We start from the raw sequence: 19067 nt of genomic DNA on the forward strand, positions 1-19067 counted from the left end.
AGTACTTCATTCCCAGGGCTGTCGTGTTTCTTCTCCCACAGATTTCCCTGGCAGGCTGTGACCTGCACAGCTGCAGTACAACTTCCCCCACAGAAGTGGGCGAGCATTTGTTGTTAGTAGACCCCCACAGCCTGATTTTCTTTCTTTCTTCAATTCTCCTTCAGTTCTGAGAGATACTTCAAGCAGGTTAGCAATGATCTGGAAGCTTACAGCCAGCATGCAGGTAGGAAGACGGTGGAGATGGCTGACGTGGAACTCCTCATGAGAAGGTAAAGGAAAGGTGTTATTAACCTGTTTTGGTGGTCTGTGTTGCATTCATAGCCCAGTGTCATTGTCAACGTATGCACACTAGCAGTGTTTCCACTGTAAGTGTGGTAACTTGTGACTTGCTCTGTGTGATGTAGCTTGGCTTTTTGTTCCAAAATAAGGCATTTATGGACTTGAATTTCTATACTCCAGAGTCAGCTTGCTAGAGGGCAGGAAGAAGCATTGAGGGTTGGGAGTGAAGGAGATGTCTGAGAAACAGGTAGTAAGAGGGGGGGAATGTATGCAAGGGTGAAGCAGATAGGGCTGGGACATGAAAGGCGTGGATAAAAAATGCAGGTGAGTAACAGTAAGTGTAAGTCTAGGCTGTTTGCATCCCTGAGAGCACTTGCAACTGAAATAGGGACTGCAAACACTCACACTACTGTCCTCCAAACAAAATCCCATTCCAATAGAGTTCAAACTAAAAGTTCCTTGCCAAAGCAGGAAAAAGACTCTGGCCTGGCCTCTCCTGACAACAGTATTCCTCTTCTGACTGCTGCAGGACCTCACAGAGGGCTCACATCCTGCAAGTGCGGCTCTTCCTTTTAGGCTCTCTCAGCTCCCCCATGTTAGGACTGGATTTATGTTGTCCTGCAACCAAAATACAAAGATTCTGTTCTTGGATTGGGAGCCCTCTGTAAAACTGAGTCCTGAAGCATTTCTCACTCCTCATTTGAAGTCATGGAAGTTGTTATTCTAGTTTCCCTTGGAAGAGTTTATTACAGGTGTTACATTAAAGTTATTTGAGGGATTAAAGTAAATGGTTTTGTGTGGGCTTGAGTGCCAGGAGCTGCTGCTGCTTAAAAAGAATAATCCCTTGCTGTTTAGAGAATTCATTTTCCCACCTGACAGCTGTTGTGTTGAAATGTATAAAACAGGTCAAGAAGCATGACGGCTTAGTTGGCCAGGCTTGAGGATTCTGTAGGCTTGTTCTACCTTTTTCCCAATAACTTTCCACTGCCTCTTAAAGAGATTAGGAATTGTTACCAGTTGATGAATAAGAACAGTATTTCTGCTCTTACTGCAAAGAAAGCGTGGATAAAGGGGGCTGTTTTCTTTCTGTGAGACTGGGAGCTGTATGAAAGTAAAGGGAGATGACTTTTCTAGTGCAAACAGCCACAATCTGCGTGTTTTGGGTGTTAAATGCAATAATGCTCTTGCAAGAAAGCTTCAGAAACTTTGATATTAACTTTATAGGAAACTCTTTCCACTAACTATTGTGCTTCTTCTCTGCTCTCTTTTCTAAACAAAGGCAAGGGCTGGTGACAGACAAGATGCCATTGCACGTGCTGGTGGAGCGTCACCTCCCTCTGGAGTACAGGAAGCTGCTGATTCCCATTGCTGTGAGTGGGAATAAAGTGATTCCCTGCAAGTGAACGTGCCCCTCTGGCAGTGGGCATGTCCTAGGGGTGGCAACAGCTAACTTCTGCAAGCAGGCCATGGGTTGTTCCATGTGATGGTTTTCCACATGTAACTACTGGGGCAATACGTAGCCAGCACAGTCTTAAATTGATTCAGGTTGTGCTGTGGCTATTGTGCCAGCCTGCTGGATCTCATCATCAGTTATTATATATATAATTTTTGTATCTTAACATTGAATACTTTTACACAGCTCTGTAAAATAAAAAGATGTGTATTCTGCATACTACAAATGCTCCTTATTCTGGTGAGTTGAAAGGTAACCGTACATCTGCTGTGTTTTTAGAATGTTCCTAATAGGCACTTGTGCTGATACTCTTCATGCAGACCCTTTGCTTCTGGCCAAATTAGAGCCCTTCTGCAATGTGCTTCAGTGCTAAGGTAAGAAATGGTGAAAGAAATGCTGCACAGGAAGTGTGTGAGGGAGTAATGAGGAAAATGTGGGAGAAACAATCCTGCAGACCCCAAGGTCAGTGTGGAAGGAGGGTGGGAGATGCTCCAGGAGCAGAGTAGAAGTTTCCTACAGCCCAGGAGAGGTTGATGGTGGAGCACGATGCCACTGGGCAGCGTGGGGAGGAAGGAGCAGCAGAGGAGCAAAGTGTTAGGGGCTGATGGCGGCCTGTGTTCCCCACCTTCCTGCACTATATGGAGCAGGAAAGGAGTAGAAGAGTTTGGGAATGAAGGAGTGAATTAGAGCTTTGGAAGAAGAGAACAGGGAGAAAGCTATCTTTAGTTTTGTATCTGTCTTGCCGTTTCTTTGTATCTTTCTTCTCAAGTAATTGCTAGTAATTTAATCTTCCCCAAGTTTAGGCTGCTTTGCCCCTGATGGTAAGTTGTTCGGTCCCTCCCTTTGTTTCTTAAATGTGTAAAGGGCTGCACTTCAGCAGGTATTTCCTGATGCCAACCATGGTGCCAAATAAACCTCTTGTGTCCTTCAGGTAAGGGAGATGTCATGTGAAATGCTTGTATGTGATTTTACCACTTATAGCGAGCCCAAGCTGCACCAGGAGCAAGGATTTGTGAGGTGCAAAGAATGGTGGCTTTCTAAAACAATTGACAAGCTGGGAAAGAATGACACAGTTTTCAGAGGAACACATCAGACTTTCCCTTGGATATCATTCACCTGTTATGCTGTTCTGTGTTTCCCAGTTACTTAGCTTGTTTGCAGTTCCCAAGGTAAGGCAATTGAAGTGCTTGCTTATTTTCAGGGGAAGAAAAAGGATCTGATCCATCCTCCTCTACCACCTCTGAGTTTTAGCTGCTGTCTTAGATTTGAAAAAACAGAGCTTTTAAATAGATTAATTTGACTTAAAGAAAAAAAAGACTTCAAACTGATCAATTAGTCCATGGAGAAGGGATGGCTCAGGGCTGCTGCTCTCCAGTCCCCTTGTGTCACAGTGGGGCTGAACAGAGCCGGTGCTTCCAGCTGGGGTCAGCCACAGCTCAGCCAAACGAAAGGAAAGAACTGCAGGCTAAAGGAGTGAAGTAATTGCTCTTTTCTTTTTTCTTCTTTGAATTTTAGAAGTGTTCTAAAGCCACAAAATACACTTTTCTGCATTCTTGGATCCATGAGGAACAGTTTCTTATTGAAAAGTGTGGTGTAGCTTCCCAAATGTCTAGAATGGAGCTCCAAATGGTGCAGTTAATGAGGACTTCTGGAAATCACACCTGGCTTTTGGCAGCAGTGCTTTTTATTCTTAATATGAGAAGCCTCCTTAGTCTCCTTCCAAGTCTGTTGTGCTTCCTTTCCTGGTTGAGGGCCGTACTCGTCTCACATCTCCAACACGGAGTCTCTCCAGTACGGTGTCCACAGGCACAGCTTCTTGGTCAGACTGTTCTTCTCTGACCTGGTAAGCCAGGCTGATGTAGGCATCTAGTGTCTGATCATTGATCTCAGGATCAATCCTGCAGAAGGCTGCCTTCAGATCATCTGCATTCACCTCTCTGTTTGCAAAACAATTTGGTCACTTACAATGCTGTGATATATGACAGGAATGCATGAATGTTTGTACCACAGTGAGAATCTGAGTTGTTCAGAATGCACCTTTGCTCAATACTATCTCTTGTAGGATATTTTTAATATGCGTGTAATAAACTAAGTACTAAATTAGACTGAACAGAAGTTGGGATAAGTTAGTTGGTGATCACCTGGGAAGACTTTAACTTCGCTCTGTGAAGCCTTTTGATACATAACAATGTTTTTCCTTGCTAATCATGAAAGTGCCCATGAAAGACAGCATCAACCTTTGTGGGCATCCAGCCTCACCTTCGGTGTTTCCCTCAGCCTGGCACAAGGCTTTTTTTCTATGCAATTGCTCCACCCTGTTTGTCTTGATTTTGAGGTGGAACTATTTCTCAGGTTTTTGCCTTCAAGTCTGCAGCTGTCAGTCCTGTTTGCTTTTCTCAGTCCTTAGAACTGATCTCTGAGTATGTACAGGATTTTACTGCTGTTCTTAGAGAGCTGAGGGATGTCAAGTGCTGAAGGGGATCGTTACTAGTACAGCCAACTTTCTCTACTCGCTGCTTGCCATAGCCCTTACAGGCTGCCTGTCCTGCCTCTTTACCTTGTGCCCATTTGTTGTTATTCCTGGTGAGCCTGTTTGCTAGTTAGCAGGTTTCTCAACCTGACCCTGGCTTCCTCAGCAAGTCCTAGATACACTGTGCATCTCCAGTTCCCACACTGACCATGCCTCATCTCCTGCTGCTCTTCCTTAGTAAAAGCTTCCTGTTCTCCCAGACTTGTTACTTCCCCTTGTCTGTAGCCACTCACTGCTGCTTCTTGTCTGCATCTCCAGACTGTGTCCCCAAAATGCTCCTCCTTGTCTGAATGCTCCTAGCACAGCCTTCTCTTTCTCCCTGTTCACTCTACCATTTTAGCTCCCACTGTTCCTACAGCTCTCTTTTTGACCCCTGCAGGGACCTTGGCTAATGGTCATTCCAGAATGACCATTGAGCATCTCTGTGGGATCCCTGCAAGCCCAGGAGCAGTGCAAATCCAGCCCCGGCACATGGGCACAGTGAGGTTGGAGGAGTGATGAGGAGAAATGCACAAATCACCATGGAGTGGGGAAATGGGCAATGAAAAGACCCAAATGTGTGACGCAGCAGGTATTCACATCTGAGACCTTGCACAGCCCCTGCACAAGTGATGTCCTGATCCACTGTCCCCACCCCCATTAGCCCATTCCCTTTGTACATACGTTACATCTCCCAGGCTGTTCTTTAGCTCTTGCAGGTACTCCTGCTTCTCACTAACATACTGGCTCCTGAGCTTTGCAACAAAAGGTTCAGGGTTTCCCTCTTCATCCTGAAAGAGATTACAGCATGGATCCTGTGTTCCTCCATCTCAGTATGAGTCATTCCCCAGCGTATGTTAAAACAGCTCTCCTAGAAATGGAATTTCTATATGAAAAGTGAAAATAAAATCTGGAAAAACTCTTCCACAAGAAAAAAAAGCACAAACTTGTGTTGAAGACTTATGTGAACTTACTTCTTTGAATAAGGATCTGTAGTCAATGAGGTCATCATCGCTGTCCAGGCTGAACCTGCTCGCATCAACCAGCTCTTTGATTGCATCTCTTCTTTTCAGAGGAAACGCTTCTATCAGAGCCATCCTGTTTGGAGACAGGTAACAGAATGTGAGCAGTTAATGAGTGCTGGTATGGATGGCAGCATCCTAGGTTAGCAGAGCGTGCATGTACGCCGTGGGCCAGATCTTCAAAACTTCACTGACTTCAAACAGGATACACATGCCAAGGAAGTGCATGTACCTTCAGGTAACAAAGAAAGGGTGATGTTTTCAGGTGGATGTTGATGCTGAGCCATTTGGGAAGTTCTGAATGCAGCATGGTGTTGATTAGCTGGAAGCTGGCATGTCTACACCAGAGCCATGGTCCCAGCTATCTGCTGGAGGTAGATCTTACCTTTGTTCTAGTGCTATAGCCCCAAGAAATGCTGTCTCTAGTGAGCACTGTTTATGAAGGCACAGATGATAGACAAATCCTGCACCTGTAGCAAAACTCATAGGAATGCTTTGTGACCCATCCTAGGAGCTAATGGGAGTGATGCAGAGGCTGCTCTGTCTCCTCCCTGGGGAGCAGGGCAGGGTGCAGATGCTACCCCATACCACTGCATGTGTGCGGTGCCCCGTGTGTCTTCTCAGGTTTCCCAGTTTTCTTACTCAAAACCTGCAGTTCTCATATAATTCTAAAACCTAACTCTGAGTTTTAAAAGTAGACACTTGCTATAACTGTCCACACAAGAATTTAAGTGAGAAAACTTGCTCCCTAGGCTGTGCTGACAGATAAGCAAGACAGACAGACTTGGCATATCCCAGCATGCAGAGCTCAGTTTGTAGTGCTTGGTTCTTGCCTGAACTGCTCACTGGGCAGGGACCCGTTGCTGGAGCTGTCACAGGCAGCCAGCTCCTTCTGCAGGTCAGAGATCAGCTGGTTCTGGTTGTGGTATTGCTCTTCAGCTACCTGTGGAACAGGGAAGGTTCACAGGTTGGGAGCTGACTTATCTGTTGGCCCTTGGGCTGCATTCAAGAGGGAGGCAAAATTGCAAAGGGTTGTGTTTGCTTCTAAATCAACTTTCACCTGAACTGTTTTTAGTGATTTATAAACAATTGAGCAACACCATATCTTGCAGGGCAGCTGTTCATAACAGTTCCTTATTAAGCAAACTGCTTTGGAGCAGGTTGTTCATTGTCATATGCCATGGGGCTTGGCCTCTTCTCCCAGGTAACAGTGATAAAATGAAAGAGAATGGCCTAAAGTTGTTCTAGGGAGGTTCAGGTTGGATATTAGGAAAAATAGCAGTAATATATTGGAACAGGCTGCCCAGGGAGGTGGTAGAGACAATACCCCTGGGGGTGGTCAAGAACTGTGGAGATGTGGCACTGAGGGATGTGATCAGTGACTGAGGTGGGGGTGGCCTTGATTTTAGAGGTCTTTCTATGTGGATGGGCAGCAAAGTGAAGCTGCCTTGCAGAACACTTCCCTGCCTTCTGTCTGTCCCACCAGCAATGTCTGGGCAGAGGTGCAGCACAGGGGCCTGGGATGCCTACCTTCCCAGTGAGTATCTCATAGAAGGAGCTCATGACGTGGTTTGATGGACAGAGTCGCATGTACTCATAGAGAGTGTAAGACCATTCCACAGCAGAGGCATCTCCGTACTTCTTCTGGAGGTAGCTGAGAAAGAACTCAGGAAGACTGGATCGCTCTCCTGTCTGCAAATAACAAGTGAGCATCATGTATAAACAGCAGGACTAAATCAAATCTGCCAGTCTGACTGCAGCTGTTTGCATACAGATGTGTCTTCTATAACTTGTGCTGGCTGGAGCCTTCCCTGCTGTTGGGTCATTCAAAACCTTCCTTCCAGGTTTAGTCTATACAGTCTATATGAGGAAGCTGTCCTGATGCTGAGTCCACAGATCATCTCTTTTCTCCTTTGTGAAATATTTAGGAACTTATTACCTGTGAGGTGCTACCCCCTCTGTCTGATTTAGCTAAGCTTTGTTCAAGGGTTCAGACAACTTGGAGTGGTGACTGGAGAGACCTGAAGCCAGGCAATGATTGCAGCAGCCCGGCTTCCCCAGGAATCTAATCTGAAAGTGAAAAGCAGCCATAAGAAACACTAAACTGTTTAAGGCTGACCTAAGGGATGTATTTAGGCTTCTAGCTCAAGTGAAGAAATCCATGAAGTGCTTCTGGCTCTGTCAAGGTTGCTCTTGTGTTTGAGGCATAACAACAGGACATTGTACTTGTCCCTAACATGAGAGGGTTTAAACACGTCCTTTGGCCTCCACCCACCACTCCCAACACACCCTGGATAAAGAAGGGGAAATTCTCTGCTCTTTTTGTGCAACAAAACTGAAGTACTTTTATGCCAATTTGCTTAATAAGTGATTTTTTTCTTTTGCCCTGTTCCTCCTTTTCTGTACCTCATCTTTATGTTCTGTGGTGCCACTTGTTCCTCTGTGGACTTTCAGAGTGGATTGGCATAAGTTAATATCAGTCCAGGGGAAAAAAAATCCAAGCAATTGGCCATGCTTTGGTTGCACAGATATAGCCAAGCCTTCCAAACCTAAGCACAGATGCTACGTAGTTGTGATGGCATCCTGGTGTGCCAGGACATCCCAGAATAGCAGCAGTCACTCTAGCTAAGGTCTCAGATTCATGAGTGTGGCTGATTCAGCTCAGGGCTTTAGAGAGGGGAAATGACAAACCTGCTGATCGTGTGCCATTTTCTCTTTCCAGATGTCCTTCAGGATGTTCACCACATCCTTTTTAGTTGGCTTTTTGTTCTTGACTTCACCTTCATGCCTCAGGTACACAGGAACCTTGTCACCTTTGCCCTAAGTAATGGAAAAGAAACAGAGATGAAGCCTTCCCCTCACTGGCATCAGTGCAGCATTAAGCAATGTTTTGGTGAATTTCTTAGGGAGAGATGTTGAAGCACCAAGGAAGTGTTACTCTGAGAAAATGTTTGGATACATGATGAGGTAAAGAATCCTTGTAGCACTGCCTTGTCTGTGTATCATTTCCTGCCTCCCCTGCTTAGGGAGGATCCCCTAGGGGGATAGAGTGGTTTGAATTACCCCCTAATGCCATGGGAAGGAGTCATTCCCTACAGTGCACTCCTGCTATGCACTCTTAGTCACTCTGGTGCTTGGCTAAGCTCATCTCAGCAGTGGACTTTTCCAATCTTAATGATTCTATACTTCAGCTGTCCTCCATGTGCTTACCCTCAGGTTCAGCTTTTCTCTTGCATTCGAGTTTCCCCAGCTCTAAAGTTTTTCCACTGGGAAGGCGGGCACTGAGTACACCATGTCCAGCCACGTAAGCAATTTTCCCACCTTCTGGATGGGTATTTACTACCAATTAATCTCAGTGGAAACAAGCAGAGGTGAAAGCATGCACGTACCCATCCGTGGAAGGCGTTCATCTCTTTTAGCACTCTTGTTCCTATTTCCTCCAGAAGCACATCCACCAGCTGGTTGCTGCTCTTCCCCTTGGCCAGACGGCCCCACCGCTCCTCTCCACCACGAATCACTTCTGCAACAACAAAAAGATGCTGAGCTGTTAAGAGAGATCCATTTTTTCCCGTGAGTAGTGGTTTTATGTGAGCCCGTTAGGAACCTTACAATGGATACAGCTCTATAGACATGTAGTCTATAAGCAAACCAGTGCTGAGTATAGGTGGTACCTGAACACTTTGCCCAGTTGGGCCGGGGTGTGTGACTACCACCTCGATCTTCTGCAGTCTCTCTGTGGACTTCCAGCAGTGTTCCATATTCCTCATGGAGCTGATCAAAATCCTTCCTCAGAGTCTCCGTCTGAAGCATACAGAAAGGAGGGCTGTAACAAACCAGTTGCAGCAGTGGAGGTTTTCTGTTGTCTGACAGCTCGGGTGAGCATTTGGTGCAACACACTGATATACAGAGAGCAATTCTTGGTTAACTGCCTTTAGATTGGATGAAAAATAAACAGTCCATTAATTTTTCTTGTTATAATTCCCAGAAACTTCAAACAGAATATATCAGTGATATTTGTAATGCTGTTTTTTGTGTTTAAAAACAGGCCTTAATGCACTAGGAGAGGTTCTCCTTGGGAGAACTTGGAGCTGGAGGGACAGCTTCCATCATCGACAGGTCTCCCTGGCTTGAGGAACCTCCTCTGGTTCTATCACAGCTGGAAAATGCATTGACCTCCCTGGTGGTGGAGTTGAAGGCCTGGAGTTGCAGTAAGGTAAAGAAGCCATGAAACGCTATTGGGAAAGACAAAAGCCAGCTGGGCAGGTAGCTGTTAGTAGCCTGGTTCAGCAGCAGTTTCAGTTTGCTGTGTTTTGGATAAAACTGTAAAATGAATGTCGGACAAGCATAGTTCAAAATGCCTGCATGTGAGCTGTGTGTACAGAGTCTCTATCCTAACCTGAATACTTATGCATCCCGTTATGTTTGCATTCATGTGATACAGCTCAAAAATTCAGAGCTTGTGCTCACCTCCTGAAGTAAATCAGAGTATTTCTTCTCCAGTGATTCAAAATCTCTCCTGGGCACAACGTCTCCATACTCTGCTATCATTGCATTCAGCTCCACTTGGGCTTTTGTGAGGTCCTGCCGAGCCATCTTCAGTGCCAGAGTGAGCATCACCACATCTTCGCCCTTGTCAACTTCTAACAACAGGTGTTATGGTTAGAAAAGACCACTGAGATAATCTGTTCCAACCACCCACCCATATCCTTGCCTAATCCCTTTCCAATGTGCTTATGGGTGTTTTGTTCACAAATTTAGCTTAAGAAGTGGACGGTATCTGGTGATATTTTGGAGATGCTCATTGCCCCACTGTGGGTGTGCACTGGGCCTCTGGGCAGGACAGGTTCCTACAGAGATCTACTTTCCCCACCTTGGACCTGTTCCTGTTTCACCTCCGGCTGCTCGTTCTGCCTTTCATTCAGTTTTGCTAGAAGCAGTTTGCGGGCGCTGCACTCCTCGAGGTAGCGAGTGTACTCCTCAGCTACGCTCATCTGCAGGCGCTCCACCTGCAGGAATTGATCAGCATCAGTGGGAAGCTGTGGGCTGGTGCAGTGAGCCTAGAGCAGAACTATGGGGCAGGGAGTGGTGCAGGGGATGTGAAGTGGAAACAACTGGAGTAGGAGAGTGGGCAAGAAATAACACTGTAGGAAAGGATGGAGGAGAAACCAAAGGAATGTCTACGGCTGCAAAGGGAAGAAATATTTTTGAGTGTTTCAACACAGCTGGTGAAACTCGTGTCTCCAAGGTTCAACAAGTGCTATCTCCATGACTAAGGAGCCTACAGTCTGTGCAGAAGCTGGTTATCTGGGACAGCAGCTACAAGCCAAGGCTTCTGATAGCTGCAGCACAGCCAGCCCTAAGGGAACGCAAATGCTCTTGAGCTGGCTGAGATCCAGCATCTCTACAATACCAACTGCTCCTGGTACCAAAGGATGAGCACCTGGGAGGAAGAGATCGGATGGATCCAGCTGCAATTGGGAGATGTTTGACCTGTAGCCTTATTTACCTGAGTCTGAAGAGAACAGTTCTCTTCCTTCATGCTGTCAATAAGCTTTAACAAATGAAGTTTCTCTTGCTTTAAAGTATTAATTTCCACTTTCTCCTTTTCCTGCAGTGCTAATATCTGCTGGGTGCACTCCTCAGACACAGTGGCGACCATGACCTTCAGGGGCTCTAGGGCACGGATCATCTCCTCCTGATGAGCTAAAGAGAGCAGAGGTGGGCTCTTACAAAGCAAGAATTTTACTTTGTTTGTTTGTTTTCTTGGGTATTTCACGCTTTGTCATAATGGAAACTGATGATGCCATCACGTTTCACTGGGTTGTCGCCATTTAAGCACAGGCAGCATATGGAGCTATGCTTGACTTGGATCCCAGGTTCCAGTTACATGGTAGAACTCTACCTGTCACCATCTTGCTATGGTGAAAGACCATCATTAGGCAGCCAGGTAACAGATGCTGGGATAAACAATATGTTTTACTGAAGAAACTCTGTCCCATTAGAAAAACATTGACATCTGCAGGCTGCTCAGTGTGACGGGAGCTCCTAGTGGCAGGCTATTTCTAGCACACTGACTATTTACAAAGCACTGCTATCACTGTGGCATCTGAGAGCCAAGAAGGGTTTAAAGCGTGCCACAAATGGACAGAGAACAGCCAGTTCAGCTCTCTGCCCTGCCTTGCTTCAGCAGTAATGCGAGCTTCAAGTTACCATGGCAAGTGCACCCAAAAATATTGGTATGATATACTCTACTATCAGTATGGTGGCTTCAGAAAAGCTCTGAGATATGGATGGATGTTGCCTGAACTATGAGCGTGGTAAAGATAAAGATAAATCAATACTTAAAAGCTTTAAATCTAAATAATATGAATCTGATATATATATATATATATATATATATATATATATATATATATATCACCTGTTATGTATGAAGGAAGTAGAATCCCATGTGGTATCAAGGCCATGGGAAGACTTCATTAATAGACCAGGAAGATACATGTACTATTTGACATATTAGTCCCTCAAAGTAACCTATTCTGTGTGAACATTTAGAATGTTCTCTATGTATATATCCAGTATGTGACTAGCTGTGTAGGACTACATCTCCATTAGTGTTTTCCCCTCAGGGATCAAAGTCCAGGAGCTTACCCAGTGTGGCTTCATACTCCTTCTTTATAGCTGACAGCAAGGGCTTGTAGGTCTTGAAGTTGTCTATGAAGAACTCAAAGATCTCCCTGTAGGGCTGAGAGAGGAAAGAGAGCTTGAGAAATCATTATGTTCACTTCTCAGATTGTGGATAATTGGGCCCTGGACAAAATGATCTGGCAGGACAGCCCATATGTTGCCCTCTCTTTTCTCTTGCTGTTAATCATCCATCAGTAACCAACTGATGAACTGACAGATGGACCAGATGATCCTAGTGGTCTCAGCATGTTTTTTCTAAGTCAACAGTAACTTGGATCTGACCTGCAGCTTCACTTCCTGGGAGATCCCTTTAGTCGGGTCAAGAGTCTGCAGCTCTTTCCTTAAGTAAGACTCCAATTGCTCCAAGTGTTGTGGCTTTGGAATGGCAAGAAGGGCCTGTTCATTGCTGCAGGGACACAGGAGAATGGATATCAGCTCAAGGACTTGGGTTTTCTTCCTACTGCCCATTGCTACCAGTCAGAACCAATATTATTATTTATTATGCTCAAGTTCTGTGAGATAAGCCAACCTCATTTTCACCAATGCTGGGAGAGATTCTGCTCTGTAAGTTCCTAGTTTCCAAACCCTGTTTCTAGCTCCCTGTGGCTTAGCCAGCAGTACAGGCTGTGCTTACCCATGTGTTCTCTCCTCTGGGGCACTGCAGGGTTTGTGATTCCTTAGCACTGTCTGCCCAGCTGCATACGCTGGCCACGTGGACCAGTAGCCTCTAGCAGAAGGCTGGAAAGGCTTGAGAGAGAAAGAATTAGGATTAAAGAGCACTGCAAACACAACAGAGCCCAAATGAGGTCGAAATATACCCAAGGATGCCACGCAGTCAGTCAAACTACCCAAGAGAATAGTGGGATAGAAATACAACCTAAATGCAAATGGAAACAAACTTTTATGGACCTAAACCCACTCTTAGTTTGGTATATCCCTTCCTGGTACTTATTTATGCATCATTTGGATATAGTTTACACCGTGCTATGTTACCTACTGACACACACTATGGTTCCTGAAGGTGCCCTAAGCCTATGATTAACCAGCTTTTTATTGCCTTCATTTTGAACTATATGTGTCAAAATCTGGCTTTAGTATTTGGTGTGTGCACCCACAGAAGCCATCACAGCCCAGAACAGCGTTTATATTCCACTCCACCCTTAAACCTGGACTCACCGGAGCCTTCTGCTTCCAGGACAGGCCGGGCTTTGCACTGCGGGGCTGCAGCTTGGAGGGACATTCAGGAGAGACCCTGTGCGACAGCAGGGAACAGACTCACCCAAAGGTACCGAATTACCTGGATTTGTTGTGCTTGTACAGCTGAGCTCCGGGACCGAGCCCACATCGGCTGCTTTGCTCCTTGTCACTGTGAGAGCAGCACGGAGCCCTGTGCTGGGCAGACCTCAAGAGCTGCTCTGATCGTGTCCCGTGCCGCTCACCAGCCCCCAGCCCGTCCCGTACCCGTCCCGTACCCGTCCCTCACACCCGGCCGTGCCGCCATGCCCCGCCGGTGCCGCGTGTTTACCCCCGTTGCCATGCAGACGGCCGCCTCAGGACCCCCCTCCCGCCGCTATAGCTGCCCGCGGCGCGCCTGACGCCGTTCTCCGCCCACATCGACCCCACCGCTGCCCGGTCCCGGCCCGACGATATGTCGGCTCCGTCAGACGGCCGCTATCGGAGCGGTGCCGTCCGAATAGCACCGTCCGTCCGTCCGACCGGGCGGCATAAACCGGTCCGTGCGCGGAGGCGGCCGGCGGACACCGGCAGCGGTGCGGCGGCCTCTCGGCGGCCCCTGAGCGGCGCGTTGCCGCGGTGCATTCTGGGAGCTGTAGTTCTAAGCGCGGCGCGGCTCCGCTCAGCCCCGCTGGGCATGGACACGTTTCCCACCGCGCAGCGCGCCGAGGGAGGGGGCGGGGCCTCGCGCGCGGTGCCCGCCGGGATGTGTAGTCCCAGCGCCGGCGGGCGGCGGGTCGGAGGCGGCGGGTCGGACTCCGCTTCCCGTCGGGCAGCGCGGCCCCCATTGTGGGCACGCTCGCAGCCCATTGGCCGGGGGCCGGAGCCGGGCTTCGCTCCCCGCCCGGTGACACAAAGCGAATCCAAGATGGCGGAGGCGGGCGCGGGGAGCCCGCACGGGGGGGAAGCGGCGGCTCCGGGGCCGCCCGAGGAGCAGGAGCTGAACCGGCGCCTCCGCCGCCTGTACCCGGCCGTCAACCAGGACGAGACGCCGCTGCCGCGCTCCTGGAGCCCCAAGGACAAGTACAACTACATCGGCCTCTCGCAGGGCAACCTGCGCGTCCACTACAAAGGTGCCGGGTCGCGGCGGCCCCGGTCGTGCCCCCTCGGCCGGGACGGGACCCGCCGGGTCCGCTACCAACAGGGAAAGGGCGGCGGGCACCGGGATGGGGGGGGGGATGGCGGGGTGAGGCGCCGTCCCGGCGCTGTGGGGTCGGGGATGGCGGTGATGCGGCCCGTCCCGGTGCTCCGTGCCCCGCCGTACCGTACCGTATCGTACCGTACCGTATCGTACCGTACCGTACTGTACCGTACCGTACCGTACCGTACCGCCGTGCCCCTACCCTGCCCGCTTGGTAAACACTGATGTCATTCCCCTCTTGCGTAATGGAGCTGCGTGCCGCTGCTGTGCGGCAACACCGGGCCCCGTGTACAGCGACAGCTGTCGGTGTTCAGCTGGATGCAGGAGCTGCCCCCGATGCGCTCAGGACAAACACAGCAGGGCCGGGTGTCCCAGCACTGACCATTCTGTTCTATCCCAGGTCATGGGAAGAATCACAAAGACGCTGCCTCGGTCAGAGCCACGCATCCCATCCCAGCAGCTTGTGGCATTTATTACTTCGAAGTGAAGATTGTCAGTAAGGGGAGAGATGGGTGAGTGCCTCCCTCCACGTCTGTGTGTCATAGGCCGTCCTGCTGCACTCCTGCCCTCCCAGGGCCATTGCAGTGCTGGGTGTCTTGTGGGGATGTTACGTGTTGTGGTATCTGTAATGCAGAGGCATTTAGATGCTTCTGTTATCTGTAATTTGCTGTGAGCACTTACACCAATGTCAGAAATCACCTGCAGTGTGAATTGTGGTGGTTTTTTTCCCTCTTGCTGGCTGGCTCTGGGCACTCCAAAGCCTGGAATTACAAAGAATTATGACATGATAGAGGTTGCCTGGGGACTGAGCTTAGATCACAGAATGGAATCCATTGGAAGGGACCCTTAGAGGCCAGCTGGTCCCACTGAGCAGGGACAGCCACAGCTCCATCAGTGCTCAGAGCCCCATTCCCTGACCTTGGCTGTCTGCATGAATGGGGCACCACCAGCTCCCTGAGCAGCCTGTACCGCTGCCTCACCGCCCTGAGTGTAAAGAACTTCTAACTTGGCTCCAGCCTAAATCTTCTCTCTTTTGGTTTGAGCTCATTTCACCTTGTCCTATCCCAGCACTAATGAGTCTGTGCCCTTCAAGACAGATGGAATTAGCAATAGAAGGATTTCACTTTTGTTCACCCCCATCTTGCAGTAGAAAACAAGTTTTCATGGTGACTTTCATGCTGAAATGTGGGTGGGCTTCAAACTGGGCACTTCTGAAGGCAGGTGAGGATGAGAGCCACCAATCGCTGAGTTCCTCTGCCTAAACCCTTGGCCAGGTGATGACATGGGGCTGTTCTCATTAATCTATCTCACGAGGAAAAAATGTGGGACTCGGGATCTAAGTGCTGTGTTCTCAGTCATCGTCAGCTGTGATCCAAACAAGGTGTGCAATGAAGAGGAAGGGAGGGGCCTGCAAATTAGTTTTGGATTGTTGGGTGTTTGCATGGGGAAGAATAGTCATGGTGTTATTGAGAACTTCTGAGGCTGCTTCTTAGAGGCTTTATATATGTGATGAAGGAAATGATTGTTTTATGGAGGGGAAACTGTAGTGTTTGTGGATATAGGCTGGAATCCATGCAGCTTATACTGGTTCTAGTCTAGGGCCTGAATTTGGACTTGTCTTTCAGGGTAGATTATACTGCAGAGCATTGTGACACGACACCTGTGTGAGCTTGGGAGACAAAGCTAGAGCTAGAATGCTAAATATGAGCATTCTGGTCATTTTTCCCCACCAAAATGTGTCTTTTTTTGGTGGCACTTGGTATTGTCGGCTGTTCTGTTGGTCTACATTGCTTTGAGGGGAAGGATGGTGAGAGCAGCAAACGCTGCTGGTGGCATTAGCTGTACTTCACTAAGAGGTGCTTCACTGACCTGACCTGGTGGTGAATGTTGGTTCTGTGGTCGCTCTGTTGGGTGTTACTTTGAGCCAAAATAGGACTGGCCCAGGATGTCCTTGATGGAGTTCCTTTAAAACCAGATTTGGGATGATGGGAAAGCAATAAAGGGGCATTTCTAACAAGGTTTTGGGCTTCTGCTGCTGGTGTAGATTAATTTTTAATCACTGTAAAGATACAAACCTGCTGTGTGAGCCCACGTGTAGTTTTTTCCTTGCTGAAGGATGAATATTGCAGCTGCAGCCATCCAGAAGGTAAAGCAGCATCGGGAAAGGTCTTGAGTGCAGTTAATTAACCCAGTCCTGTAAGAATCACATTTGAACTGTGGCCGTTGCAGGGGTCTTAGGGCAGGACAGCAAACATTCCCACTGGGGACCAAACTTCAGCCATCATTTTTTACTGCTGAAATCCTTTCCTGTCATTATTAACTTCAGAATTGGTCTGTTTGAAAAGAGTTTGGGAAAAGCATCTTCATCTGTGTTGCATTTATTACAATAATCGCAATAAAGGGTTGTCTGTGCATGGATGAGTGCTGGGCTGAAAGGAGCCTTTTGTGTTTTCTTCCTTTCTCCTTCTTTCTCCACAATTACTTTCCAGGAATTCTTTGGACAGTAGGGAATGGTTTGTGTTAGCACTGTTGCAATGCAGACATGGGCTGAAGTCAGTGCAGTGGACAGCTTGACTTATGTCCCAGCCACTCCTGTTTCTTGTTTTGCTTCTCCTGGTAGAGAGAGCTCTTTATCTCGGGCATTGTGGTAATGGGGGTTTGTAATTGTGACTTCAAGTGACAGGCAGTGCTATAAATATAAAGCTAACTCTTGTATGTCTCATATTTAATAGTTTAAAGCCAGCCCATTGGGGCCCAGTGTGTTGTAATACTGAACTGTGCCACAGGCGTTTCTGTTCTTAAGAAGTTCTCTGCTATTTATTACACTGTGGTGGCTCCAGTTAAAGGAATAAAAGGCCAGAGAGCTAAAGAAGGGGCTGGAAAGGAAGTTTTCAAGTGGTATAAGTGGTAAGGTCTGTCCCCATGAGCTCAGCTGGAGGCCCTCTAGCTGGGGGAGGGGAAGGGTAGTGTTGCTGAGCTCATTTTTAGAGTACATACTTTGGGTATAAAGTCTGCTTTGTAGCTTGTCACGCATTGATGCTGCTTGGAACAACGAGGTATGGATTCACTGTGCCTGATGCTGGAGTTTGGGATGGATTTTCACATTTAGATTTAAAACGTGTAGCCTAGGTGCTGGCAGTGCTGATGTTCAAAAAAGAAAGGAAGGATAGAAGCTCCCAGTGGCTTTGAGATATGAGGATCCTGAAGCACCCCTGACGAGCTGTTTGCAGCCTGAGATGTTGCTTTTATGGGGTATGTCCTCATGTCGAGGTACACAGAGCAAGGTACAACATGCAAAGAGTCCATTTGGTGCACTTAAGAAGTGTATGTGAGTTATCAGCTTCTCTTAGCTTGGGATCTTCCACTGCTTGTGCAGTGAGATACAGCCACCCTCCATTGAGCTAAAGGACGATGACTGAGTTGCTTTCGGCTGAGCAATGGTTGGTTTTAGTCTTTAATGTTGAGACGACACGTTTGTTAGTTTTGTTGTCCTTTCTGCTAAAGGAGAGGCCGCCAGCCTACCGCTGAATTGTTGTTAGGGAAAGGAGGTTGGGTTCTTCACGTAACAAATCAGATCCATCTGTGTGTGGGTCTGTGGTTCTTGATACCATGTTTGGGGAGGTGGTTCTTATCCTCAGAGAGCAGAGTGGAATGCAGTTTGCAGTCCCTTGATTAGCTGCAGCCCAGTTCTCACCTCCCTGTCTGCCACAAGGGAAGCAGTTCCATGTCATCTTCCCTTTGTCCATGCCTCCTCTCTTGCCCACAGCCTGTTACTCAGTCTCCTGGCAAGGTGTGTCAAGAAGATAATGGGCTGAAAACTGGTCACATGGCAATATTTGCAGTGATTTAATCTATTGACATCCGTGTCAGAAGTTGCTGCTTTTTTTTTTGCCACCCTCTCCAATAAGGGAGCAGGGTTCTACTTTCAGATGGGCAGTCAGTCAGCCCTCACAGAGATCACTTCAAAGAGTTGAAGAGCTTTCATAGAATCACAGAAGGACAAGACCTCTAAGATCATCAAGCCCAACCCACCCCACCATGCCCACATCCCTCACCACCGCATCCCCATGGCTCTGGGACACCTCCAGAGATGGGGACTCCCCCACCTCCCTGTGCAGCCCATTCCAATGTCTCACGACTCTTTGGGAGAAGAAATTGCTCCTCACACCCAACCTGAACCTCCCCTAATTCAACTTGAGGCCATCACCTCCCTTAAGGTTTGCTTGTGGGCTTGAATCCCTGAGCCATTATGCATGTTGTCCATGAGCCCAACAGGACAAAAGGAGATGGCCACACGTTGTGGCAAGGGAAACACTAACTGGATGTGAGGAAATAATTTTCCCTGGGTAAGTTTTAAGCCCTGGGATGGTGTGCCTGGGGAGGCTGTGGCATCTCCAGCTTCAGATTTGCATGGCAGACTCCGGGTGTTTGGTGTTATCTACACTTTGGATGGGAGGATGAAGAAGGGTCCCAAGGTCCCTTCCATCTGACCCTCTCCATGGTCCTGTTGTTACCTTGCTCACAGCATTGCTCACCTGAGCAGACTGGCAGGACCTACATGACTCTCGTGTTCCTGAGCTGCCACAAATAACTCATGCTTTCATCACGGTGTTGTCCATCACAGTTCAACCTTAACCATATTGGAAGCGCTGAACTTTTATCCTCGTTCCCTCCCTCCCTGTAAAATAGGTGTTTCTATTTGCTGTTGGCTTGTCAGCACATCTCGCAGCCTCTGTTTCCCCA

At 48.0% G+C, this 19067-nt stretch overlaps 3 protein-coding genes and 1 long non-coding RNA gene across 18 annotated transcripts in view; 3 read left to right on the forward strand and 1 right to left on the reverse strand.

Moving 5' to 3' along the window:
• Positions 1 to 1958, forward strand: part of CENPT (centromere protein T) — a 14066-nt gene extending 12108 nt beyond the window's left edge. The window contains exons 12-13 of the mRNA XM_015873666.3: positions 165 to 269; positions 1559 to 1958. Of these exons, the coding sequence (XP_015729152.2) occupies positions 165 to 269; positions 1559 to 1682 (229 nt within the window). The 3' untranslated portion in view covers positions 1683 to 1958. The remainder of the gene's footprint in view (positions 1 to 164; positions 270 to 1558) is intronic.
• TSNAXIP1 (translin associated factor X interacting protein 1) lies at positions 1480 to 13753 on the reverse strand. 8 transcript variants are annotated; one of them, XM_015873673.3, is made up of 16 exons: positions 13476 to 13753; positions 13127 to 13202; positions 12585 to 12697; positions 12233 to 12356; positions 11915 to 12008; positions 10770 to 10966; positions 10134 to 10269; positions 9731 to 9903; positions 8935 to 9064; positions 8653 to 8783; positions 7955 to 8083; positions 6794 to 6955; positions 6097 to 6206; positions 5216 to 5339; positions 4926 to 5032; positions 1480 to 3669 (listed from the first exon to the last, which is right to left on the reverse strand). In XM_015873673.3, the coding sequence occupies exons 1-16, from the start codon at positions 13562 to 13564 to the stop codon at positions 3441 to 3443; spliced, it is 2124 nt and encodes a 707-aa protein (XP_015729159.2). In that variant the 5' UTR covers positions 13565 to 13753; the 3' UTR covers positions 1480 to 3440. The 8 variants fall into 8 exon arrangements, 7 of the variants coding, with proteins under 7 accessions (XP_015729159.2, XP_085407096.1, XP_085407098.1 ...); XM_085550970.1 differs by lacking the exon at positions 13127 to 13202 and having other exon boundaries at positions 13248 to 13487; XM_085550972.1 differs by lacking the exons at positions 10134 to 10269; positions 12233 to 12356 and having other exon boundaries at positions 13574 to 13726.
• LOC146760530 (uncharacterized) lies at positions 6840 to 8834 on the forward strand. The gene is made up of 5 exons (XR_014947457.1): positions 6840 to 6968; positions 7986 to 8056; positions 8170 to 8230; positions 8480 to 8567; positions 8707 to 8834. It is a non-coding gene; the product is annotated as an uncharacterized LOC146760530 (long non-coding RNA).
• The window catches only part of RANBP10 (RAN binding protein 10), a 48990-nt gene continuing 39363 nt past the window's right edge, over positions 9441 to 19067 (forward strand). For 5 of the 8 annotated variants that reach the window (XR_014947454.1, XR_014947455.1, XM_015873676.3 and 2 more), the window contains exons 1-2: positions 14033 to 14256; positions 14725 to 14836. Coding sequence is in view for 4 of the 8 variants with exons in the window: in XM_015873676.3 (XP_015729162.3) it covers positions 14052 to 14256; positions 14725 to 14836 (317 nt within the window). In the remaining 4 variants the exon portion in view is untranslated. Of the gene's footprint in view, positions 9477 to 10877; positions 10982 to 13145; positions 13236 to 14032; positions 14257 to 14724; positions 14837 to 19067 lie in introns of those variants that run through there. The other 3 variants (XM_015873678.3, XM_085550968.1, XM_085550966.1) reach the window with 2 other exon arrangements.

The sequence above is a fragment of the Coturnix japonica genome, chromosome 6 (genome assembly GCF_054131305.1).
Source record: "Coturnix japonica strain WE chromosome 6, WE-NBRP24, whole genome shotgun sequence".
NCBI classification, from domain to species: domain Eukaryota; kingdom Metazoa; phylum Chordata; class Aves; order Galliformes; family Phasianidae; genus Coturnix; species Coturnix japonica.

Excerpts from the sequence above, each read along its gene's own strand:
- TSNAXIP1 (XM_015873673.3), bottom strand. The coding sequence starts at position 13,564 with ATGTGGGCGGAGAACGGCGTCAGGCGCGCCGCGGGCAGCTATAGCGGC. Across the intron at positions 12,357-12,584 it reads CCAGAGGAGAGAACACATGG|CAATGAACAGGCCCTTCTTG; the intron begins GTAAGCACAGCC and ends GTGTCCCTGCAG. Across the intron at positions 6,207-6,793 it reads ATGAGATACTCACTGGGAAG|GTAGCTGAAGAGCAATACCA; the intron begins GTAGGCATCCCA and ends CCTGTTCCACAG.